Source organism: Myxocyprinus asiaticus, chromosome 16 (assembly GCF_019703515.2).
Source record: "Myxocyprinus asiaticus isolate MX2 ecotype Aquarium Trade chromosome 16, UBuf_Myxa_2, whole genome shotgun sequence".
In the NCBI taxonomy this organism is placed as follows: Eukaryota; Metazoa; Chordata; class Actinopteri; order Cypriniformes; family Catostomidae; genus Myxocyprinus; species Myxocyprinus asiaticus.
Genome location: NC_059359.1, coordinates 32,196,354 through 32,224,292, shown reverse-complemented (window position 1 = coordinate 32,224,292; position 27,939 = coordinate 32,196,354). Strand labels below are relative to the sequence as shown.

Sequence of the window (27,939 nt, the reverse complement as noted above, 5' to 3'; positions counted from 1 at the left end):
GCTTTTCAAGCTTTATTTTAACATAGTCACAGGACAGTATCAAACATGGTTTAATACGAACGAGCCTTTACAGTACACTAGGACAAAACATTCATTCTTTTTTCTATTTGTTTGTGTAATATTTGATGTTAGCATTGTTTCTTCTCAGTTTGTACAAGTGTGAGGATAACAGTGAGTTACAAGCTAAATGCAATTTACTTTACAGTCTTTTAGTGAAACTCATCCTGTTATAAGGCATGAAATGTGGCAGTTCTGCTCTTTTTAACAAGAGTATACAATAATATGAACATGCAGTTGCACCAAAGTAATCAAGACACTTAATTCCATATTATTTTCATTTCCATATAATATTTTACATAAAATCTAAAGATACGTCAGGAATATCACCCCAAGAAAGGTAAGCAAAGAGGTTTCTGTAGCAAATGCACCACATAGCTTATGGAAAACTGGCTTTGAGTTGATCAAAAAAGTCTTGTAAATCACAGATACTTAAGCTATAGCTATCATTGAATATAACAGTTAAGTAAGTGCTGTATGCTGGATGCTACACCTCAGGTCCTGTAGTCACAAAAGGCTAAAGCATGCTGTATATGCTGAGGTACATTCAGACTGGACTTTGACAATGGGTATAAATCTATTTAAAGCCTTTAGACATCAATGACAGCATAAACAGTCCAGCCTTAATCAAACAGTCTTTAGCCTGAATAGCAGCAAAATGCTACCTCTGCAATAGCATACAGTACAAATATTTCAATAACAGCTTTAGAGCCTTCACATGTTTTGTTTTTTTCCCCTTAATTGAAGATCTGTAGACCCATAACCCAAACAAATAAATCGGGTTTGCTTCAACACTACAAGCATGCCCTTAAATTACGAGAAAAGCGTTGAACAAGGCTAAATTGTGGAATATGTGCACCCCATTCCACACATGGAGGTGGAGAGGTTCTGGCTTATCTTTAAGTGGTTTCCTGAGATATGAATGGAAATGGTACACTATGTCTTCTGCAAGATAACTGCAAAAGTGCCCCCACTGAGTACCTGGAGAGGAGGGTCTTACAGTGTTTCAATAGTCCAATACATGTTAAGCACAATCGACAGCATTTGTTGCATAATGTTGATTAACACAAAAAACAATTAGACTCGTCCCTCGTTTATTTAAAAGAAAAGCAAAAGGCATGGTTACAGTAAGGCAATTACAATGGAAGTGAATGGGGCCAGTGAAAAAACATTAAAATAGATACTGTTTTGAAAGTACACTCACTAAGAACTTTATTAGGAAAACTATGGTCCTAATAAAGTGCCCAACGTTGTCGTCTACTGTTGTAGCCCATCCACCTCAAGGTTCGACGTGTTGTGCATTCTGAGATGCTATTCTGCTCACTACAATTGTACAGAGTGGTTATCTGAGTTACTGTAGCCTTTCTGTCAGCTCAAACCAGTCTGGCCATTCTCCATTGACCTCTCTCATCAACAAGGTGTTTCTGTCCACAGAACTGCTGCTCACTGGATGTTTTTTATTTTTGGCACCATTCTGAGTAAACTCTAGAGACTGTTGTGTGTGAAAATCCCAGGAGATCAGCAGTTACAGAAATACTCAAACCAGCCCGTCTGGCACCAACAATCATGCCACAGTCTAAATCAGTGAGATCACATTTTTTCTCATTCTGATGGTTGATGTGAACATTAACTGAAGCTCCTGACCCATATATGCATGGTTTTATGCTTTGCACTGCTGCCAAACGATTGGCTGATTAGATAATCGCATGAATAAGTAGGTGTAAAGGTGTTTGTAATAAAATGCTCAGTAAGTGTACATCCACATGACATAAACATTATATGTGTTACCATGATTTTAATGTGATCATCTTTACCAGATTACAGGGTTTATCGTTGTTACATTGTCATGACAACAAAGTTGTAATATTGGATACAACATTACATAGATAAGGTTAGTAAGTGATTTTATTACACTTAAATCATGTTAGCATGGATAATGTTTATGTCTTGTGGCGATACTTTTGAAACTGTGTGCATTTTAGTGTTTATGGACTGGCCTCATTCACTTCCATTGTAAGTGCCTCACTGTAACCCAGATTTTTGCTTCTTTTTTTTAATAAATGAATTAAAATGTTTAAATACACAGGTTGAAATTGTTTTGTGGTAATCAACAATATGCCACAAATGCTGTGCTTAACTTGTATTGAACCCGGAACATTCTTTTAAGCAACTTTAATATACAGTAGTATTGTTTGTGTTAAAAAACTGGAGCCTGCTCAACTGTACTGTCACAGATATAACCTTAAAGTATATCAGCGTTAATCTAGTCCAAATACTGTCCCTGCTGATGGACCAGCATGTTGGTCCCCAGCAGGCTTCATAATTAGCTTAACCAGCAAGAGTTCCATAACCAACCATTTTCTTTGGCACCAGTTTGGCTTAATTAATGAAAACATGCGCAATCTTGTCTTGACCATGTCAATGTCTTGGTAATGAGTTCTGCTGACACAGCTACAGCAAATTCAGCCCCATGCAAAGTATTAAAGTAAAAACATCACATTGCATTCATACAGAGCACCCTGTGTGAGGGAAGATGTGATGGACCAGGAGAAAATGGAAACAGTACTACGCTGAGGTAATGAGGAGTCCTTTACTTCCCAGAGACATGCAACTCTCCAGTTTCCTCTTAGTGCTGCAAACCATGGTGGCCAGATTTGGATTCTGGGCCAAGCACCAGGTAGCAGAGGCTGAATAAATGGAGAAAGATGTCTGAAGTCCTGTTAGAGTTCTTAAGACCGCAAGCGAGAGGTCCTGTGTGAGAACCATGACTTTGCTGAGCGTTCTTTTCTCAAGTGAGAAACGTGGCAACAAAGGTGTTCAGATAATATGCTAGTGATGATTCTGTTGATAATGTACTCTCAGTTCGTCTGCTGAATCTATGGTTTTCAGTGTTGTCATTAATATGGATCTCGTGAGTTGCCAGTTGAAAAGTGACACTACTTTTTGTGTCTTCATGTAAAATATTTGCAGTTTGTTGAGTCAATGAAACAGTCAGATGTGCACTTGAGATGTCCATAAGATCTGGGGAAAGCAAGAGAGGGACAATACTGTTTAGATATTTGTGGGGGGAAAATTTTTTTTAAACCAAAAGATACTTTAAATAAATAAAATTATAATCTGAGTTTTGTGGCTTTTAGTCCATGTCTGTTAGTTTTAGCAGAGGCATTTAACATTTACTTTCTTTCTTTTCCGGAAAAACAGACCAAAAATATTGATGACTTTCAATCACTAATTTTGTCCAACAAAATGCTTTCTATAATGAGAAACTCTTTCCTCTAATATCACCTGTTTCTGGTAATCAATAGCCAAGAGGCAAATCTTGTTCAAGGCTGTGACATAAACTTAACATTATTGGCTATTAAAAAAGGGATACTATTCCTTCATAGGGTCTATAAATATACCAGAACAGTCTTACCCAGGCAAAAATGATCTGCAAGTGTGAAAGCCAAAATCCTTCCCATCACACTCCTCTGCGTCTTCATAGCGATACCCATCTCCACAATATGCAAGTTTGCACTCTGAGAACGAGAGAAAGATAAAGGGAGAAACAAATAGGTAAAGGGATCATGTACATGACTGGCATCTAAAGATTGTATTGTTTTTATATTTCATTTAGAAGTGGCATTAGATACATTATATATGTATATTTGTTTTGGGATTTTTCGCCTTTTTCTCCCAATTTGAAATGCCCAATTCCCAATGTGCTTTTTAAGTCCTTGTGGTGGCGTAATGATTCGCCTCAGTCCGGGTGGCAGAGGATGAATCCCAGTTGCCTCCGCATCTGAGACCGTTAACCCACGCATCTTATCACGTGGCTTGTTGAGCGTGTCGACATAGCATGTGTGGAGGCCTCACGCCATCCACCGCGACAACCACGCTCAACTCACCAAGTGTCCCACCGAGAACGAACCACATTATAGTGATCACGAGGAGGTTACCCCATGTGACTCTACCCTCCCTAGCAACCGGGCCAATTTGGATGCTTAGGAGACCTGGCTGGAGTCACTCAGCATACCCTGTGATTCGAACTAGCGAACTCCAGGGGTGGTAGCCAGCGTCTTTACCACTGAACGATTGTCCACAAAACAAACAGTAAATAGTGGAAAATGTGTCAAGACTTTAAAGGGATAGTTCACCCAAAATTGGAAATTCTCTCATCATTTACTTACCTTCATGCCATCCCAGATGTGTATGACTTTCTTTCTTCTGCTGAACAAAAACAAAGATTTTTAGAAGAATATTTCAGCTCTGTAGGTCTATACAATGCAAGTGCATGGTGACCAAAATTTTAAATCTCCAAAAAGCACATAAAGGCACCATAAAAGTAATCCATAAGACTCCAGTGGTTTAATCCATGTTTTCTGAAGCAATCCAATCGGTTTTGGGTGAGACCATGCAAAAATATAACTATATTTTTACTATAAATCATTGGCGATTACACTTCTTAGCGCCATCTAGTGCTCTGCACATGCGTCAAGCACTAGGAAGTGTAACTGAGCTTTAAATCATGATCGTGCCTTGAGACTGCAATGGCAAGATGTACATTGAAAAATGAGTTACATTTTGGTATGTTCTCACCCAAAATCGATTGGATCATTTCAGAAGACATGGATTAAACCACTGCAATCTAATAGATTGCTTTTATACTGCCTTTATGTGCTTTTCGGAGATTCATGGACTGGATTGTATGGATCTACAGAGCTGAGATATTCTTCTAAAAATCATTTGTGTTGAAAAAAAGAAAGTCATACACATCTGGGATGGCATGAGGGTGAATAAAGATGAGATAATTTTCATTTTTGTGTGAACTATGCCTTTAAGTACATTTTAGAAAAGTACAGACTATTTTATAGGCATCTAAGAAAAAGCAGAATATACAGTTCTGCTCGTCAATATCCACTTCCCTTGCTACTAAGTGAAACTTTTAAGGATTTGATGTCATTAAACTGGCAAATCCAGAGATTAATTCATCCACAAAAGTGCTTGTGGAATCAGCTTGTATCAACATGTAACTTGTGACTCTGTTTTCAGGTGGAATAATAAAAAAACCCTGTGTGCCCCTACTCTCGGAAGCTGCATAAAGCCAACCAATCAGATAAGAGCTTGCTAGATCGAGAAAGTGCTCTCCCATTTTGAGTGCAAAATAAATCAGACGATCAGTGAACGGACTGTGGGCGGCCTGTCAGTGTGCTGTCTGAGGATGAGACTAAAGGATGAGAGAGCTGTGTAATAAATTAAGAGAACAGATGTTTGGTGACTACTAAATTAAGGTGTTATTCCAAGCTTCACTTGCTGGTAAAAACAGGACCTGACTATTTTTGCATTCCCAATTTAGAATGCACTGTCACTTTAAACTGCTTTACACCATGCTCCTCTTTGCTGGGAATAAGCTGTCAGTTGGATCACTGCCTTTTCAACCTGATACTTACTGACACAGCCATCTGTGACCACCTTATTTCCATCATCACACTCCTCTCCGTTCTCAACTTGCACGACGCTGTCTCCGCAGAAACCCTCCTGGTCAGGATCACGCTCCATCGACTGAAAGGGGGTTAACTGGAATGAAAGAGTTTTTTTTTTTTTCAGATCTTGGAAACTAAAAATCAATTGTGTACAATATATCGGTATTAAATGGATAGTTCACCCAAAAATGTAAATAAGAATTTCCTCATGTTGTTCCATTCCACTTTGACTTTCTTTCTTCCAAGGAACACAAAAGGAGATGTTAGGCAGAATGTTAACATCAGTCACCATTCACTTTCATTGAATGGAAAAAAGATGCAATGACAGTAAATGGTGATTGAGGTTGTCACTCGGCCTAACATCTCCTGTTGTGTTAAACAGAAGAAAGAAAACCATACAGGTCTGGATGAGGGCGAGTAAGATGATGTGAGTAAAAGATGAATTTTCATTTTCGTGTGAACTATTGCTTTAAGTAATAAGATGTCCTTCAAAAACAATCAGGTAATGGGTACCTGAATTGGCATCCAGCCATCAATGTCTTTGAAGTAAAGTGACCTCTGATCTTTACGGAACGCCAGAGCGTTATCAGTCTGGAGACGGTTCAGCTCCTGTTCATTATTCACCACAAATATCTGCAGCACAAACATCAGATATCTTCAAATGTCTGAGGTTACAACCCGGTCTCATGACAAGTCGTGGTAACAGCACGAGTTGGCAAAATCATAAGAAATTGCACAAATTGGCTCATACAAAAACACATGACTAATATCCCATAAAGAAAAACAAACAAACCAATAAATTAAACGAACAAACTAAGTTATTAAAATTTTCCCTTAGTTGAACCCCTAACACAAACGTAAACCTTATCATCAATTTAACCCCTTACCCAAACCCTAAACCTAACCATGATTTTAATAGGTAAATTACTTTTGTGTACCACAAGGGAAGTGTATTACAGGTTTTTGACACATTAGTCATTTGTATTGCATTAATACAAGTGGAATGAGTAAGCAAATGTGTTCACAGACATTTCCTTTCTTAAAAAAGCGGAGAGGCTAGCTAAAATTGGATACCTGTATTGTTTCGATTTGAAATTCTGTTTGATGATTGGTTTATTTAAAAGTCATACCTTTTCGCACCAGCTATAAAGTCGTATGATATCCTTGATTTCACCATCTCTTGTGAATTATTGCATAATTATTGCAAGTGTACATGAGACTATGTTGGAGGTTTGATCAGCCATATGAAATATGGTTAATAATTTTATGGTTCTTAAATTCAATAAAAAAATAAAAATAAAATAATAATAATAATAATAATAAATAGTTATAATAGAGCTATTCAGCCATGACGTTAATTTGTAGGCGAACCCGAAAGTTTGATTTGCCATGGGTTCCCTCTGGATTTTCCTATGGGTTTTTATAATGGGGTTTTTGAACTTATGAGTAAAATAAGGTCTGTAGTAAACATTATTTGATGATACGTGTATGTATAGTTCGACAACATAAATTACACACAGTCATACCTCAAATGCATTTTGAAGCCGCTGTGTGTTTAAAAAAACAAAAAAAAAACAAAAAAGCATTCAATTCAATACAGCTTAAAAATTCATGTTTGAGGTATGTCTGTGTGTAATTATGTTGTATAACAAAACGTCCACGTATTATCAGATAATGTTTACCACATACCTTATTTTACTCATAAGTTCAAAAACCCCATTATAAAAACCCATAGGAAAATCCTGAAGGAACCCAGCGTTCTTCCGTATTATCCATAAGAAATACAAATTCTGCACTACAAATCCAGGTCACTAATCAAATGAGCAAATTTGTGACAATGACCATGTTAACTTTTGTGCAAAAGGTCAGATTTCCTTGCTTCCATTGAAGCACAAGAGATGCTCTTTGGAACATTCTCAAATTAAACTGGATGACATTGATCATCAGGTTTTGCACAAACATATGTAGTCCATACCAGCTCGAGTGCATGTTGTTATTAACGTAAATGGGGACATACCAAATATGAAGAAATTCTGAAATGAATGTTAAATCTTTCAATTCCATCTTTCATTTAAATTGTTGTGCTGATAACATAATTTGTAATTGTATAGAAAAATGCAAAATATAAGCATTTTCATTTGTGGTTTAGCATTTTGAACACCACTGTATCTGTTAATATTCAGGCTAAGTCTCTAAACCACAGTAGCATTGTTGGCTTACCGCTGGCACTCTAGGATAGCTGCCCCAGAGCAAGTGGTGGTCAGTGGAGGGGTTGTTGGCACTCGAGGCGACATTGCAGCTGCAACGTCCTGGGCTGCCAGGTTGTCCCTTCTCCCCTTTCTGTCCTACCATGTACAGTCCTGGTGAAGAGGTAAACAACATTTAGCTGAAGGCATGATAAATGTCCCTCCATGTGATGCAACATAATGGAGTGATTTTAAGAGCTACTAAACCTAGCCCTCATCTATCACAAAGAGAGAGCAATTGAGTTAATATGCACAGAAACCAAAACAAGACAGCAGCTGTCCTGTGAATACAGTGATGACATAATGTTTGTAATTCTGTGACAAGCTTGGCCGCTCCAGCCTTCAGTTAAGGACATGATGTCATGTCTCCAAGTCTCCTGTGGGGTTTCTGTTTCAGCAAGGGATCAGGTTGTTTCTGAAGCTAAATAGACCAGTGGTGGGGCTTCCTGCATGGATTTAAGAACCACGTGCTTCCACCGTCCCTGCACACGGCAATAGCTAATGCAGCAAAATCATCTCATGGAACCCAGAGAGCCATTCAAAATGTCCATGTGATACTAAAACTAACAACATTAGAAGGTGTTTCAATCAGACAAAGATTTCAATAAATTACATTTGTGGACACCTCCTTCTAATTAACAGTTTGGCTGGTCCCCTTAATTCTAGTGATTACAAATCTATGAGTATGAAAAGTATGATGACAAAGTGAGGTCCATGAAGAAATGGTTTACTGAGTCTGGTGAACTTGACTGGCCTGCACCGCAGCCATGTTCCAACATCTAGTGGAAAGCCTTCCCAGAAGAGCGGAAACTGTTAGGGAGGACCAATCCCCTATTATTGCCAAAAGTATAGAAATGCATTGCTGGTGTTTGGGTGTTCACAAACTTTTGACTATAAATTATGAAATTATTATTAATAATAAATTAAATGAGGCCAGGGGATATTTGTTTGCTGTATAGTATAATAATAATAATAATAATAATAATAATAATAGTTTTATGTAAACATAATACCTGAAGCGGGCAATCCAGGAGGGCCAGGGTGACCAGGGGGCCCGTGAGGCCCTGGAGGTCCCATGGGCCCAACTGCACCATTGTCACCTTTTGAACCCTGCATAAGAAATTAAACATAAGGCTCATTTATCTCCAATCCTTTTGCATTTGTATCATGTTATTATGATATTTTGGAGGATGGATCACCTGCTTTCCTCTTTTTCCTGGGCGGCCGGTGGGTCCTCTGTTCCCTGAGCTTCCGGGTTCTCCTTTTGGGCCCATTTCACCCTGAGAAGATGTGCATGGATAGTGCGTTATGATCCATAAAATACTCATAAAATTGTTGTTTCACTATATTTGCAAATAATAATATGGAGAAATCAGGTACATTTGGCCACTTTTTGTCATTTGATGAACAGACGGGTTTGGCTCAGATTCAGAGAAAATCAACTGAGACTATATTATAATCCATATTTGGCTATACAATAAAAAACAATTTAAGACATTTTTCTAAATTTCAGTAGTTTCACAGTTACTGTGTTTTAACTTTGCAGTATATGATGTAATAAATACAGTTAACCAAAAATATAATAATACTGTCATCATCACCTTCTGGCCAAGCATTCCAGGAAGACCCATTGATCCCTTGAAGAGAAAACGGTGCAATCTTTGTAAACAAATGATCTTTACATCTGAATTATGGCTTGGACCAATTATAATTTGCAACGCCAGAAAAATTGTACCACAATTCCTAGACAAGTTAACTTACCCTGTCACCTTTTAAGCCAATTTCCCCTCTGAAACCTTGTGAGCCCTAACGGGACAGAAGAGGAAGAACATCTTTCATCATCTAATCTTTTTAAATTAAAACATTTACACAGTTTTCTTCGAAAGACAGGGTGAGAATTTTTTGCGTTCCCTCACAATAGGTTTTGCGCTCCTTCACAATAAATGTACCATGGTTTTACTACATTAAACATATTTTAACCATGATATTCGTTGTGTATTTAGACCCCCAGTGGTCAGGCTGAAGGGGACTGGGGCAAGGAACACAAAACTCCATAAGATGTTGGTTAATGGAGAAAAATAACCTTAGGAGAAACCAGGCTCATGGCAGAAATCATGGTTTTTACTATAGTAAAATTGTAATAACCATGACTGTTGAAGGCTAACCTTTTTTTTTTTTTTGGCAGAAACCATGGTTTTACTATAGTAATATTGTAGTAACTATAAGTAACCATGTTTGGCAGAACCCATGGTTTTAATTCAGTATACTGTATCAATATAGCAACCAAGGTTTCTCTATGGATGAACCATGGTTAATCTTGTGGTTACTATGGTTTTACCATGGTATTTGAAGTAAAATCATATTAACCACAACATTATTTTTATTACCATAGTTTTCATTTTCCTGTATTATTACTATGGTAGTGAGGGCACTCAAAACTTATTGAGAGGGAACGCAAAAAAAATAAAAAAATAAAAAAAGAATCCCTTCCTGTCCTCTTAAATGGTCATTCTGCCAACTGATTTACAAATTGGCTGATCACCAGAACATGAATATGGTGGATACTGAGAGGTAACTCACTTTTTCACCCTTATATCCAGGTAGCCCCTGTATGGAAGAAATTCAGAACCATTCAGCTATATTCAGCACACAAAGAACATTATACCACAAGGCAGCTAACTGCAACATAGCAGTCAGAAATCAGTGAAGAGTGTCCAGACCTTGGGTCCAATTGGTCCTCTTGCCCCGGGCATGCCCATCAGCCCAGGGTCACCTTTCTCTCCCTGTTAAACACACATACAAGGTTACGTCAGCGTACACTAGAGCATATACTCCGATGATGTCATATTTGTATCTTGTACTACTGTAGATATAAGTTACTCATTTTTCATCCAATTTTAAATTAAAGTTTGAAGAAACAGTATATTTCAAACATTTTAAACAGCTTTGGGAAGAAAAAAACAAACATTGCAGATCCAAATAATTCTAGTTAGCCTAAATAACCTTTTGATGTATAGACAATTTGCTAATTAACAGGGTTTTCATCTTGGCAAAAGAGAATGTACTTCAGGCTGTTTTTTGTCTAGAGAATCAGAGTCTATTCTATGGAGAAGGAATTGTGTTCACACTCACTTTGGGTCCAGCTGGTCCTTGCCATCCACTTGGTCCCTGTCGCCCTGGGAGACCAGGAGGGCCAGTGCGTCCCTGTAAGCAATGTTGGATGAGTTACTTAAAAATAGGAATTCAAGGGGGCCTGGGTAGCCTCAGCGAGTAAAGACGCTGACTATCACCCCTGGAGTCGCAAGTTCGAATCCAGGGCATGCTCAGTGACTCCAGCCAGGTCTCCTAAGCAACCAAATTGGCCCGGTTGCTAGGGAGGGTAGAGTCACATGGGGTAACCTCCTCGTGGTCGCTATAATGTGGTTCGCTCTTGGTGGGGCGCGTGGTGAGTTGTGCGTGGATGCCGCGGAGAATAGTGTGAAGTCTCCACACGTGCCATGTCTCCGCGGTAACGCGCTCAACAAGCCACGTGATGAGATGCGTAGATTGACGGTCTCAGACGCGGAGAACTGAGATTCATCCTCCGCCACCCGGATTGAGGCGAGTCACTACGCCACCACGAGGACTTAGAGCACATTGGGAATTGGGCATTCCAAATTGGGGAGAAAAAGGGGAGAAAAAAAATAAAATAAAATAGGAATTCAATACAAATTACTAATTATTTTTCTAAAATTATAATCAGATTACTTTACTAATTACTTTACTTTTAAGTTCTAAAACACTTTTCCACTCAACAAATTAAAAATAATGTCTATATTTCTTCCTTGTTCATTGTTACACACAAGATACACTCAGCAATATAAAAGAGTAACTGTAATCTGATTACAAGAATTAAAAATGTAATGCATTACACTACTTTAAAAAAGTAATTAGATTACAGTAATTAATTACTTTGTAATTGGATTACACCCAACACTGCCTGTAAGACATACAATCTATATCGTGTCACTATTAATATATAAAGCCTGCACTTTTTAAGCCAATCAGAAAACATTCTCTGACTGTTAATCATTTTATGTGTTTGGGTTTGCTGGCATCGTGTTGGCTGACTATCTTTGGAGAGCAGGGTGGCTAATTCTGGTGGAAGTTAGCATAATGGTAAAATTGCTTACAGCACCTTTAAAGGGATAGTTCACCAAAAATGAAAATTCTCACATCATTTACTCACCCTCATGCCATCCCGGATGTGTTTGACTTTCTATCTTCAGCAGAACACAAACTAAGATTTTTAGAAGAATATTTCAGCTCTGTAAGTCCTTTCAATTCATATGAATGGTGACCAGAACTTTCAATCTCCAAATATCACAAACATAAAAGTAATCCATAAGACTCCAGTGGTTAAATCTATGTCTTCAGAAGCAATATGATAGGTGTGAGTGAGAAACAGATCAATATTTAAGTCCTTTTTGTTTTACTATAAATCTCCACTTTCACTTTCACATTTTTTTCCACATTCTGAAATGTAAAGTGGAGATTTATAGTAAAAAAGGACTTTAATATTGATCTGGTTATCACCTAAAGTGATTGCATTGCTTCAAAAGACATATTAAATCACTAGAGTCAAATAAATTACTTTTATGCTGCCTTTATGTAATTTTTGGAGCTTGAAAGGTCTGGTCACCATTCACTTGCATTGAAAGGACATACAGAGCTGAGATATTCATCTAAAAATCTTTGTTTGTGTTCAGCAGAACAAAGAAAGTCATACACATCTGGGATGGCATGAGGGTGAGTAAATGACGAGACAATTTTCATTTTTGGTAGAGTGTGTAATTTATGCACAACTATAGCATCACCAAACAGATTTGCAAAAAATATTATTGATTTAAACAGATTTTTCAAACACAACAATCATCATAAATTGGTGGGACAAACAGACAGTCCTGCCTCAATCTCATGCCATGAGTTGAGCCACATTGCTGTGATGAGCTGGTTGTGATGCTCAAACAAACAGAGCAATATATGATAGCACCACAGAGCCACAATGTTTACACTTTGGAGAAATCAACCGACAAATGACTTACATATAACTGTCTTTGCATGTTAAGCTGGGAGAGTAAATATTATTTTAACATAAAAACTAACAGACTGCAGCTTTAATGAATGCAATGTATACTCAGATTATGTACCACATGTTGTAGATGAGAAATGCCGTTGAGACAGGCATTTGGCCAAGTATAAGAACAATGATGTTCTTTAGTAATGGAATATTTTTGATTCTACTCAGTGAGTATCAGCTAGGAGTTATGACCTCCGCTCCTTTTCCAAAGCATCCAGAATCTAAACTGGGTTGCACCTAAAGATGATTGGAAGCTCAAACCCTGGGCAATAAGGAGAAGGTGAGGACAACATGTCTACTGAGTGCTCTGAGGGGCAAAACAGCCATGAGAAGAGAGAGTGAGAAAGAGAGAGGGTAGAGAGGGAACAAACTAACCCAAGTCCCATCAGTCTCCTGTCTTTAATTAAATTACGTGCTAGGGCCAGGAGCTGGGGATTATGGGAGAGCCAATGATTTATTGGGCCGCCCCAGCACTAAGCTAAATTACTATGCAATGCTGCAGTGCTTCCAACACTAGCACCACTCTCCTCTCAGTGTCTTTTTCCTCTAGTAAAACAATGTTCTTGTACACAATCCTGTTTACTGTTTAGTGATTTCTCAGTTTACCCTTCAGTCCTGCTTTAGGTATAACTGATTTTGGTTATAAATGACTTCCAGGAAACCACACAAGCCCATCAATGTGATTGTGGGAAAGGAGCCAGGGGGATGTTCCATTGTGGATTGACTCTAATAAGGGTGACCACAATTGTCCCCTGCTGGGTATCACTCTGGTGCTCATGAGATGCAGAAGATCATGTGGACTATTGGACCTGCGTATCTGTTTTAAGGTTGTACCAGGGTTAATATATTCTTGAATTTTTAATTTATATTTTCTTCTATTTAATTTTTACAATAAGGTTCCATTCGTTAACATTAGTTCATGCATTAGGTATCATGTACTAACAATGAATATATATATAATATATATAATTTTTACAGCATTTATTAATCTTTGTTAATGCTAGTTAATACAAAAACAACTGTTAATTGTTAGTTCATGTAAGTTCATAGTACATTAACTAATGTTAACATATACAACTTCTGATTTTAAAAATGCATTAGTATAATGTTGAAATTAAAGATAAATTAATGCTGTAAAAGTATTGCACTTGTTAATATTGTTAACTCATTTTAATAAATGGAACCTTGATGAAAAGTGTTAGCTTCTTTTTCAATTTGTCAGTGTTAGTTTAATTCAGTTTTTTTTTTTTTTTTTTTTCAGTTTAGTCTTAGTGTTTTAATATATTTATCTTTTATTTTTGTATTTTAGGGCTGCCAAAGTTAAAGGGATAGTTCACCCAAAAATGAAATTTCTCTCATCATTTACTCACCCTCATGCCATCCCAGATGTGTATGACTTTCTCTCTTCCGCTGAACACAAACAAAGATTTTTAGAAGAATATTTCAGCTCTGTATGCTCTCCACTGCTCCTCCCTGGCAACCTTCTAGGAAGGCCAAATAAGTGCCCCACTTCTTCCCATAAGCACCCAAACGGCCCAGCCGTCTATGTGACATCTCTTCAAAAGCTGCCACTCTGCCCAACTCGGTTTACCACTCATGAAATGAGGGCGCACCAGCCGACTTCCATCCCCTCAGAATTGCCTGCCAATCATCATGTTGGTAAGGACCCAGTCTTTTATGTTTGTTTATTATATTAATACCCGCCCCATATCCCAAAATACAAAGTCTGAGGCAAAATGAAATCTGAGTGCTCAAGACCTCACAGATAAAAATTCTGAACCCTTGACCAAAACTCTTGAATCTTAGTACAGCACCAAAAAACATGGGCTATGTCCCCATCCTCCAACTGACATCACCAGCAAGTAGGTGTGTCTTTAAGGCCAAGCCTATACAATCTAGAGGGAGCCCAATAAAATTATGCAGAATCTTAAATTGAATTAGGCACACCCTTGCATCCTTAGACATAGACTTGAGATTTTTTTAAATCCTACCCTATTTTAAAATCACCACCACCCCTGGAAAATCATCATCCTTACTTATCGTGGCTGCTAATGGTTCCAGGGCAAGACAGAACAATAAGGGGGAAGAGGGCAATCCTGCCGGGTGCCCCTATCCAGAGTAAAATAATCTGAAATTAATCCATTCGTTTGAAATGGCGCTACTGGGAGTCTATAAAGTAACTTAATCCACTCAATAAAAGTATTCCCGAACCCATACATTTCCAAAATCTTAAAAAGATAATCCCATTCTACCATATCAAACGCCTTTTCAGCATCAAGTGAGTTGGCAGTGACTGGAGTCTGATCATTCACCACTGACCACATGATATTGATGAAACGCCTAATGTTATCAGAAGAGCTAAGGCCCCGAATAAACCCCACCTAATCTATATGTATAAGAGATGTCATAACTTTACTTAATCTGTTAGCCAAAATTTTGGCAATACTTTTACATCTAGCTGGATCAGGGAAATTGGATGGTAACTCTTACACTCGCTTGGATCTTTGTCCTTTTTAAGAATCCAGGCTTGCATCATGGTTGGCGGAAGCTTTCCATTCTTTAATGATTCCATATAAACTTCTAGCAAAAGTGGAGCCAATTCTGTACCATAAGATCTAAAAAAACTCAGCCTGTAGGCAAGGCCTTAATAACCTCACAAAACTCCTCCATGGTTATCTCAGAATCAAGAGATTTTGCTCAGACGTCAGTTTAGGAAGTTCTAATGGTTCCACAAAGTTTCTAATATCTTCATCAGTAGACGAAGACGTGGAACTACAGAGATCAAGATAGTATTCTTTAAAAGCATTATTAATATCAATGGCTGAGGTAAATATTTCACCACCAGCAGATTTCACCGAGGGAATGGTAGAAAAAACTCTCTTTGTTTTATATATCTAGCCAGAAATTTTCCTGCCTTGTCCCCTGGCTCAAAGTATGACTGTCTTGCCCTGAATAGCCAAAACTCCACCTTTCGCGACAAAATAGTATTATATCTGTATTTCAATCAGGTCAATTCTCTGAGGCCATTAGACGACATTCAGCGCTTCAGCTCTGTCTCGGTACTTTTAATATTCCCTTTCAATTCCATGAGTTCTTGTGCTTTGGATTTTTTGTGAATGAGGCATACTTTATGATCTGGCCCCTAAGAACCACCTTAAGTTGGTCTCTTAATATAAACATTGATTTCAGCCTTTTGTTAGAATTCAGGATTTTGCAAAAGGAATACATTAAAGCGGCAACTATATGATTTCCTTTTCACCATATGTGGCAACACCTCTAAACACAACAGGGCATGATCTGAGACTAAAATGTTTCCAATTGAGCAATCAATAACAGATGAAATGAGGGACTTAGATATAAAAAATAAAAAAAATCTAGAGTAAATCTTATGGACTGATGAAAAAAAATGTATAGTCCCTACCAGATGGGTTAAAAAATCTCTAAATATCTGTAAGACCAAGATTTTTACACATCCTGTGAAGCGTCAATGTTGCTCTAGGGGGCTTGCGCACTTTTGCTTCACTATGATCAAGGACTGAGTCCATCAAAATATTAAAGTCTCCTCCCAATATTGTATCATGAGGGGTGCCAGTGGCTTGCAACATCCCTTATAGATCTATAAAAAAGCCCAGATCATCAACGTTAGGTGCGTAAATATTAGCCAAAAAAAGACTTTGGACATGAATTTCAGCTAAAACAATAATGACTCTTCCTAATTTATCTTTAATCTGTTTGAGACATTTGAATTGGAGTTGTTTACTTATCAGTGTAATGACTCCCCTGCACTTACTTGAGTACCAGTACTAAAGAAAACATGCCCACCCCATATCTTCCCAAATTTTTCAGCTTCCTGTGGGGAAAGATGCATTTCTTGAAGAAACACTATATCATATTTCTTACGCTTAAGAGGAGAAATAACTTTCCTTCTTTTTATGGGGTGCCTTAACCCATTCACATTTCACATGGTGAGAGACAATCCACTCATATTAACATCTGACATTTTGACATATAAGAAAAAATAGATTGTGTGTCAAAAACAAAATTATAAAGACCACATTCCAACATGAGTGCAACAGTCAAACCCCGAACTTCCCCCAGAACCAAACAAACAGAAAAAAGAAAAATGTATGCATTAACCCCATGCATGACAGCGCCAACTGGCATCCATCCCTCTAAACTCAAACAGTCCATGTACGTCTACGAGAACCCCCGCGACAACTTTGCTTTTGGATTGCTCAAGTCGGTGTTTTTATACAAATTTTGTGACACAACAAAAGATAATCTATAAAACAAACTCCATCCAACAGGCGGAATAAACACAAAGAGTGTGTAGATTCATCCACAAAACTGTCCCGAAGGTGTGTTCCTCCACAAAACAAACTCCAGCCACTAGGCGGAACCAGCACAAAAAGAAAACTAAAAGGTGCTCAGTTTCCTCAAACAGTCAAGTGAATGTTCAATGAGTCTGTCCATTCGGCTGCAATGTGAGTACCACAAGATAACTTACTCCACTTACTTTATAAAAGACATTGCTTGCTGTGGGCATGTGAATGTTTTACGGACATCCTTAGCATCTAGTCTCAATTTGGCTGGGAATATCAGTGATTAAGCGATCTTCCATTGATGTTAAAGTTTCTTGCATTCCTTGAATCAATCATGTTTCTCTCGTCGAATTCGCAAATTCTGGGAACAAGAAAATGCTGTGGTTTTTCTAAGAAAGCCTTAATTTACTCCTCGCATAACACAAGATATTTATCAGATGATCTCAGAAATGTGGCCAGAATTGATCATGGCCTGCCTCCCTCCGCAACTCGCCGAGAAGGAACCCTGTGAGCTCGCTCGATTTCCAGATTATGACCTGTTACGTCAAGCAGATTCGGAAAGAGCCCATCCAGGAATTTGACCATATCCTGACCCTCTTCGGCCTCAGGAATTCCAATAATGCAGACGTTATTCCACCGGCTACGGTTCTCCATGTCCTCCAACTTCTCCCAGACATGCTCCAAATCCACCTTGGTCGCTAACGGATTAGCAGATAATTCCCTCTCTGATGACTCCAGATGATCGATCGGTTTCTCGACATCCCCCACTCTTGTAACCACCTTAGAGAATTTCGTCTCCATGGCAGTGATCAATCGACATATCACAGCAAGATCCTCCAATCAGCAACGACCTTCATCAGCATTGCCGACATGTTCAACATCTCTCACCGCAATTCCCTAATTTCTCAGACTAAATCAACTCCCTGGCTTGCGGCCCTCTCGGGGGTATTAGCATGAGCACATAAGTGTCTTTTAATGTCTCCAGAGCCCAAGGATTTTGAATTCTTTGACATATTGTCCTCCTAGAACAGTTATGGAACAGAGTGTATTGAATCTTCACTGTTCACACATTCGAACCTCGCTCCTTCATCTCCAAAAAAAACAACAAAAAAAACACTTCTCTGTTTCTGATCTGTTTCTCACCCACACCTATCATATCACTTCTGAAGACATAGATTTAACCGCTTGAGTCACATGGATTACTTATATGCTGCCTTTATGTGATTTTTGGAGCTTGAAAGGTCTGGTCACCATTCACTTGCATTGTATGGTCCTGCAGAGCTGAAATATTCTTCTAAAATTTTTGTTTTACTTTTGTTAGTGTTCAACAGAAGAAAGAAAATCATACACATCTGGGATGGCATGAGGGTGAGAAAATTATGAGATAATTTTCATTTTTGGGGGAATTGTCCTTTAATGCGTTTACTGATATCACTTAAATCAGTGTTAAATATTTCAGGGCTGTCTAATGGCAATTTCATTTTCATGAAGTAAATGTTTCAAATTTGATAACATACTGTGTATCAAAAAAAGTATATTAATTTGTGGTCATTTCCATTTTTATTTCATATCAACAAAAATATTTTAATTTAGTTTTCATTTTACTTTAAATAATAAATAATATTAATAATAATAATTATTATTATTGCATTAATAATAAAAACACTGGGTTGCATTTGTTTTGAATTTCCTTGAACTCACAATATGCTGAAGCCATGAAAGACAAAACTAGAAACTGCAAGTGTGCACATGCTCTCACAAAGTGTCCTTCCCTCTTTTTTTTTTTTCTTTTGTTTTTTTTTTTTTTTTTAAGGTAAATCCACTTACTGGAAATTAGAGGACAGTGACTGTCTCACCTTTTGTCCAGGTCTTCCAATTTCACCCTGGCAACACAGAGGAGGGGAGATGAAGAGCAGAGTCAGTTCATCAGTGTGTTATACAATATATACACAGTCTTATTTTAAACTATCTGAGACAGCATTTTTATAGACCCTTACAAACTACATTGGGTAAAGAGTGTTCCAGGTTCAACACAAATTAAGCTCTATGTTTTTGATTACCAGAGAAAATTGTCCACTCGCAGAAATCGTTTTTACGGTAATGTACTGTACTTACAATCAAAGTCTAAGGGGCAAGGGACATTATGCTTGTAAACCCCGTAACTTTGGCATGATACGTGCAATGAAAAGGACCAGACGTGGACTATTTACATAAAGTCAACTCCATCCACAGGATTACATTGGTATCGCATAACTAGTTCATCCACCTAGACCAGTAGTCCCACTGCTATGAGGACAATTTAGACAGCTTTGATGATCAAATAACACACATTTATGTTTATAAGAATTAGTGGTAATATACAAAAATACAAAATGCTGCTTTGAAACCCTGTGGAATGTCTTGCCCAATACACTTCCACCGTAAGTGTAAATTGGATTTTAGTTATTATTACAAACTGAAGGACTGAAATAATTAACCTGTGGTAATCTGAGTCGAAATTATTATCGACAGCATCCGGTACCTGTGCTGTCCTTTAAGAGAGGTTAAAACATGTCAATTCAAATGTTTGCGGAATATAATGAGTCATAAACTAAATTAAACAATCAAATCTCATTAGCTTCCTGAACTCAGTGGACTTAGTCAAGCTCATTACACTTTAATTCCTAAATGCTTTTGCATGCTGTCTTTCTCGAGTGTGAATGTAAATCATATGTGTTGTACCTTATCTCCCTTTGGTCCCTTTGGTCCCGGCAGTCCAGGAGGACCCTGATCATAACACAAATTTGCCCATTTGATTAGTGAACGAAGTAGTGCAGAATCATACATATTTCTAATTCATTTTTGTCATAACGTTTGTTTTACTGTTGTGACAGACCTTCGCAATCCTCAACAAATGTGCACGTGATTGTTATTACTTAAAGGGTCATGTCATGAGGAATCACATTTTGACATATAAAAGGTCATTCTACTATAAAAACACTGTAAATTTCAGAACTCAAAACGTAATACCAATGTAATAAAAGCATTTAGTTAAACAAAGCAGCAAAAACACCCCATTCTCTACTTCTGCGACTTCCCTACATCACTAGGGGGCCCATTAATTCATGACCGCCTCGACATCGAAAAAAACATCAATGCTACTTTACGTCATCGCACCCTTGGTCCCACCCACTGGCGCTCCATTCATATACACAGAGAGAGAGAGAGAGAAAGAGAGCAGGAAGTGTGACTATTCCTGAACACCAAAGGGGACCCATCTGGACTATTCTGAATTATTTTTGTATATAAACATGCACTACACAGATGTCTTTTACTATTGTAATGTATCTCGCGGCACTTTTAAAAATGCAGTATCAAGTTACAACTCTGAAAAGGAGACACCATGATCAGCTGCTCTGCCTCTTGCTGTTTTGAGCGCAAACGCATCCTGGACAATTATTTGTGCCCATATGCGTTATTTTTTTAATTGTTGGTGTATCAAGGCATGCACTAGATGGACATCTTTAACCGATTTGATTAGTTTCCGGTGATGTGTGCCTCAGTGCACGATGATACTGTACAGATACAGTTATCTTGTTTCATCGTGATTTGGACTATTTATGTGCGTTTTTTTGTTTGTTTGTTTTTTTGTCTTTTTGTCTCATATCAGTGTGGATTGCATGTGAACCAGTCAATACGATTCAAGCTGTGCAAAGGAAGGTTGGCGCAGTTAAAAACACTTGGACCCGATTGCAAAACCATGAGTAAACAGTTTCATTCATGAATATTTCAAATGTCATAACAGTTTGACAGTTTATGGCACTGCTGTGCTTACAGTAAGTGAACAATTTAATACACTGGGATGCAATGTGTTGGATGTGCATTACGTGTAAACCCTGACATTTTGTTTTATAATGTTGTGGAGCTTTTCATTCTCTTCCAACTGAGTTTCAAAAATGGCTGAATTTGAGGGGCTGCACGATGTTAGCCAATCATAACAGTGGCCGTTAACATTGTACATTTTGTACATTTACAAAAGTAATTGTTTTATTCTGCCTATGTCAAGTTGAAAATGTTGCATATTGTTGAGTATATGCAATTCATTGTTTTATTAATACATGTCAATGTTTGATTTTAATGACATTTTTGTTAAACTTTGCACGGTAAACAATTTTTTTTACTGTTGGGCTACCACTTGACTTTCAATGTAAAATATGGATTCTAAAGCAAAACCAGTGGAGAACCACTGTGTTAGACAGTTTTCCAATACATAACATTTGGCGTTTGTCAGTGAATGTACTTTTAAATCTAGCTTATACATTTCTTTCTATCTAGCTTATATATTAGTTATCGTAGAGAACTAAACTGAATAGAAAACTCAAATAGAAAAACTACAGATCGTTGCAGTTCAAAATTTGTCACAGCACGATATTGTTGCATTGTTTCATTTTAAAATCTTGTTGTGTATGTTTTCAAGCTGAAAATCTGGGCTTCATGTGAACAGGCTTACAATTGTTGGTACAGAAGCTGGTGATATCTATGTAATTTATGTATTCGGTTTTATCTTTGAAGAAATACTGTAGTTCACCCAAAAATTTCACCCAAAGCTGTATGACTTTCTCTTTTCTCTGGAACCCAAAAGGAGCTATTAAACAGATCATTAGGGACTGACAGCCACTGACAGTCACCAATGACTTTCACTGCATCTTTTTTCCAATGAAAGTGACATGTAAGACATTCTGCCTAACATCTTTTGTGGTACACAGAAGAAAGAAAGTCATACAGGTTTGTAAAGATATGAGGGTGAGAATGACAGAATTGCCATTTTTGAACGAACTAACCGTTTAAACTCAACATTATACCATAAAAAGTATGAAGCACATACTGGAGGGCCAGGAGGTCCTGCTGTTCCTGGGGGCCCCGGGGAACATGTGTGGCTTGTAGGATTGTACTTTTCTTCTGAGTTCCCTTCATTTGGTTTAATGCCATTTTCATTCTATAAGACAAGTCATACATACAAATACATTTCAGAACTACATATGATGGCAATAGGTTGATGTTATATGAATAACAGTCCATAAAGTGTTACTGTCTTTGCAGTTTCAGTGGTAAAAATGACACTTCCTTTGACTTTTATGTACATATCCAGTGATCTAGACACATATCTTTCAGCTTGGTGATGTTGTGAGCATGGGAAAAATGTCTGGTCAGATATACAGTATTAGTCTAGGTCAAGTATCTGGAACTTACACATCAGAACAAATTACAGGTCCTGGATCAAGGGTCATGTATCAGGACTCACCCGAGGCATCCACCGCCACAGTGAAGGGGGTGGGGGGAAGAGAGGGGGCGGAGGTGGACTCAGTAAACAGCAGGGGTTGAATTTCTTTCTGGTTTCCAGCAACTGGAAATCTGTAGATGAGTGGAAAAGAAGTTCATGAGGAACATGTCAACAGACACGCAGTCCAGTGGAACAGTGATTCACTCCATTGCAGCGGTGTAGCTAGACCCTGGCTGATAGGACTGAAGCCCCGGATTTTTGTTAATAGCCCCGAATGTTTTTTTTATTGTGATGAGAAGAAAAAAAAAGTACGGCTTAATGTTAATTATCTCAGGGTACAGGCAGACTTAAATTCTGGCTTCAAATGTAAATTAATTCTGATCAGTGAGCCCAAATTGCATTAACTGACAGGTTGCTCTTAAACTTTTACCTGCTGTTCGTGCTCAAGTTCATCTGACATGTTACGAACGCCTCGAGTGGGAGCTTTCTATTTTCTCTCATGGGAGTGCAGTTTTTCTGTATCAGAGGCACTGAGGTTTTATTATGCAAGCCTTATTCCTAAATATATAATCTATAAGCCTAATTTCTAATCTTCATTTGTTTTTAACAATCCACACACCAAGTAGATTTTAATGCATGCACCAGTCATCTTGTTCAGTTATTCGGGTTTAGTCGGGAGTCAGTAACCGTGGGAATAAATTATGTTTATTGCAATAGAATTTCCTCAAATGCAACTCAAAATAGCAGCACAGTGAGCTATAAGCCTAAATAGTACAATACATACAGTGGATAAAAAGTCTACACACCCCTGTTAAAACAGCAGGATTTTGTGATGTAAAAAATTAAACAAAGATAAATCATATCAGACTTTTTGCACCTTGTTCAGAATCAACCAGTCATCAAGCTCATGTGAAATAGTACACACCTTTCTTCACCTGAAGTAACTCTGATTAACTCCAAATAAATCTCAGCTGTTCTTGTAGTATTTTTCTGACATCTTCTTGATTGCATGCAACTACAAAAGCCATGGGCCACAAAGAGCTTACAAAGCATCAACAGGATCTCATTGTTGAAAGGTATCCCTTAGGTGAGGGCTAAAAAATTTTTTTTCCAAGGCATTAGATATACCACGGCACACAGTGAAGACAGTCATCAACAAGTTGAAAACGTATGGCACAACAGTGACATTATCAAGAACAGGACGTCCCTCCAAAATTGATGAGAAGACAAAGAGAAAACTGGCCAGGAAGGCTGTCAAGAGGCCTACAGCAACATTAAAGGAGCTTCAGCTCTTTCTGGCAAGTACTGGTTGTTCCCTACATGTGACAACTACCTCCCGTATTCTTCATCTGTCTGGGCTATGTGGCAGGGTGGCAAGACCAAGCCTTTTCTGATGGAAAAAACCATCCAAGCCTGGCAAAACCTATATCCAGTCTCCCAAAACCATGTGGAAAAATGTGTTATGGTCTGATGAGACCAAGATTGAACTTTTTGCCCAAAATTGTAAAAGGTATGTTTAGCACAAAAACAACACCACACATCAGCAAAAGAACACCATAACCAAGGTGAAGCATGGTGGTGGCAGCATCATGCTTTGGGGCTGCTTTTCTTTAGCTGGAACTGGGGCTTTAGTGAAGGTGGAGGGAATAATGAATAGCTCCAAGTACCAGTCAATTTTGGCACAGAACCTTCTGGCATCTGCTAGAAAGCTAAAAATGAAGAGACCTTTCAGCATGACAATGATCCAAAGCACACATCCAAATCAACAAAAGAATGGCTTCAGCAAAAAAAGATTGTTTTGGAATGGCCCAGCCAGAGCCCAGATCTGAATCCTATAGAAAATCTGTGGGGGGACCTGAAGAGGGCCATACACAGGAGATGCCCTCGCAATTTGACAGATCTGGAATGTTTTTGCAAAGAAGACTCTTATCCAAACAGACAGTGCTGTAATAAAATAAAAGGGTGCTTCAACTAAGTATTAGTTCAGGGATGTGCACACTTATGCAGTTAGGTTATTCTAAGTTTGTTTTTTTTTTTCTCTCAGAAATGTTTGTCAAAAACTCTGGTTTTCAGTGGCATTGCATAGGTTGTTATTTTTACATTAAAGGTGCAAAAATTGTGTTTTTTTACATCACAAAATCCTGCTGTTTTAACAGGGGTGTGTAGACTTTTTATATCCATTGTAGGTCTTAAAATGATAATTTCATATTAAATTCAAACAAAAATGGCTGCCTGTAAGCTATATGCACTCTGCCCTTGCTGGTTCACATTTCCATGTCATGTGCGTGGAGTTACACTGCTGCGTTTAAATAGCCTCTTTGGAGTGCCTTAATTTTTAAATGGTTTAAAATCAAATGACATTGAACTTGTCAAATGATTGTACTTAAATCTGCACACCAGAGCAAAAGAGGAAAAAAACACTATCTTACCATTTATCAAGTGTTGAAACTTTGCTTTGTTAAAAACAACCTGGAATGTTTAATGGTGTAACAGTCATGAAACCCAACACAGGTTTTTCGAGATGCATTTATAAAAATTAAAGTTATTTTTAACTCCACTCAGTGATCCCACGATGGCGTTTTATTGCCAAGTTAAATAAAATAAAAAAATATATATACGATTTCGATAATAAAGTCGTAATATTTTGCGAATAAAGTAAAAATTACAAGAATAAATTTGAAGCATTATGATATTAAATTTCGTATGAGAATAAAGTCAAAATTATTCGAATAAAGTCGTAGCATTTTGAGATGTCATAATATTGAAAATAAAGTAACAATTATTAGAATAAAGTCTTAGCATTGTGAGAATAAAGCAGTATATTGTGTGAATAAAGTAGCAATCTTAGAGAGAAAAAAATCTCAATATTAGGCTAAACAGAAAGTCATTATCACAACAACAGAATGGACGCTGAGGCAGCAGCTTCATTAATGCAAGAGATGGACATGGAGGACATAGTTAAATCATACTTTAGAATAGGATTTAGCAATAAAGAAATCCTTGGTCTTTTGGATCATCAGCACAGAGTTATTAGTATCTGGACTCTGTAGCGGTTATGTAGGAAATTTTATTTATTCAGGAGAAAGTACCAGACAGATTAACGTGGTCCCGCTCAGCATTGGGTTTTCCTCTCTAAACAATACTGTAACTGAGGGGATGTTACCACATACAGTACCTTGATATGGACTTAAATAATTCACAGCAGTTCCAATAATTTTTTGCTTCACTTGAGTGCGAGCCTATATCTCGTGCCTCCCTTGACAGGCGCCCACATGTTGAAAACTCCTGTACTAATGCACACCTCATTCATGAACAGAGAGCTCGCAAAAAACTTCCACAAATTCAGCTCGGTTGCAAAGCCAAGTTATCTCCCTGGTTAGTGATGTTGTATGTAAAGACTCTGACACTCCATTTTGCTGTTGTCCACCACATCACTTTCCTTTCGGTTTATTCTCAAAATATTACCACATTAAACTCATAATGCTTTGACTTTATTCTCGTTATTTTTACTTTATTCTCAAAATATTATGATAAATGATAAATTGCAAATTTAAATGGTTAAATTACTTTGATTTTATTGTTAGCATTAATTTCTGCACAGTGAACAATGAGCCGACACGTTGTAATTCTCGCTTTGATCCACAATTTAAATTAAAACGTGTTTGATCCATTTACTGTGAGCCTGACGTTTGCTTATATAAAGTTCTTAAATGGTGTCAGTGTTGTGCTTAATATAATTATTATTTGACAGGTAGGGTGGTGATTTCTTAATTAATGGAAGCAAAGATTCTTCATCTTTTTATATTATAATATTGCCTGTGGTCTAAGCCCCGGATGACACTGAAGTCTAGCGACGCCCCTGCTGCATTGCTTTGGAAAATCATGGACTGAACACATGACAGCAGAATGTGGGAGGGAAAATAATGACAAGTAGACTAGAAGTAGTGCTGTTCTTTTTTAATGGCTGATGTTGACATGTATATCAAAGTGGTTGATAGCTGATATAATGATGATTTGTTATAAATAATTGTATTTATTTTCCATTTAAATTTAACTGGTGGGAATTGAGATATATTTAACACTTATTTCACACAATATTTATTCCAAATTCATAAAAAAATAAATTAAAAAAAGATGTTTATTATTAGAATGCTTTTGAAATTTTTTGTATGTTGACCGGACTGTTGACAGAAGCTGCTGTTAGATTTTGAAACTTGACACATGGAGAACTGCCACTTCTGTTAATCGCTCAACGAGACATGTTATCGGCAAATAATCTCAAAATGGCCAAATATCAGCCAGTCTATCTTTAAAGACTATTTTCACCATTATAGAAAATTGCATATATTTAGTTTTAGAGGTGCAAGTATTTTAAAGACTATAATCAAATGTCATGGCTCAATTTGCAACCTCATTTTATTTTAATGTGCTAATCTAAACTGAGAATCAAATTAACAGTGATTCCCAACCTCATTAAATTGTACATTTCTCTTATACTTCAAAATATTCCCAATATTACCAATCCCAGCAGACTGATCAAGGTTGATCACAGTAATATTGGGCAACACAGGGCAAAAACATCTCTATATATGATTTTGTGGGTTTAATACAGTACAGATAATTTATTAGATCAGACGTCTAGATGACCCTCTTATAAAAATATGCAGTGCAAAAATGTTAATGATAAAATATCACAGTACATTTAGACCAGTGTGCAGTTGAGTCACTGTGTATTCTAAAAGGCCAAAGGACCAAATAGTTTCAGTATTAACACATGATTGACTCTTGTGTTAACATGATTTTACTGGGCTTTTTTCCATACAATAAAAGCAAATCTATTAATACTGACAAACATTTGATCCAGTCTGCATTTTACTTGATGTGTGCACAGAATATTTATCTGAATATCACAGCATAAAGCAGTTGTCAACTTTTAACTATTTGTTAAATATTGATTTAATCAATACGGACAAATGACAACAATGTCCTCAGTGCAAGTCAAGGCAAGTTATCAATATTCAGCTGAATTATTCCTCTCATAGCAACTCATTGCAAAAAAAATATATCAGTCAAAAACCTTAAACACAGTTTGCAACTGAATTAATTTAATTTGCAACATATTCAATTTATTTTTACTGGTCGAATCAATCAAATGTGCTTGATTACTGTGAGTTGACCAAACACAAGTCTCATTTGCAGATGTAAACAAAAACTTACCTGTGTTTTATTCAGAGTAAACCCCTAATCAGACAAATATCAGTATCTTCCAAACAAATGCAAAGGAAAGAGATGCTGCTGTCTTACCTGTTGGTACAGGAAAAATGTTATCCACGTAGGAGAATGATGACACATAGCAGAGGAGTGGGAAATATAGTGCAAGTGTGAGTAGAATCATGCTGCTGGCTACAGTCTACCTCCAACTGCACAGAGGAGTGATCTGAGGTGGCCCTGCACCTCTCCCTCTCCCTCTCTC

At 37.5% G+C, this 27,939-nt stretch overlaps 1 protein-coding gene across 1 annotated transcript; it reads right to left on the bottom strand.

The window, feature by feature from the left end:
• Window positions 1-10: 10 nt before the first annotated feature.
• On the bottom strand, window positions 11-27,939 carry colq (collagen-like tail subunit (single strand of homotrimer) of asymmetric acetylcholinesterase). Its single transcript, XM_051721056.1, has 17 exons — window positions 27,771-27,939; window positions 22,488-22,597; window positions 22,071-22,181; window positions 19,928-19,972; window positions 19,063-19,089; window positions 10,898-10,969; window positions 10,486-10,548; window positions 10,346-10,372; window positions 9,527-9,571; window positions 9,367-9,402; window positions 8,965-9,045; window positions 8,779-8,875; window positions 7,740-7,879; window positions 6,033-6,152; window positions 5,487-5,613; window positions 3,473-3,575; window positions 11-3,078 (listed from the first exon to the last, which is right to left on the bottom strand). Exons 1-17 carry the CDS (start codon window positions 27,859-27,861, stop codon window positions 3,009-3,011), a joined length of 1,365 nt encoding a protein of 454 aa, XP_051577016.1. The 5' UTR covers window positions 27,862-27,939; the 3' UTR covers window positions 11-3,008.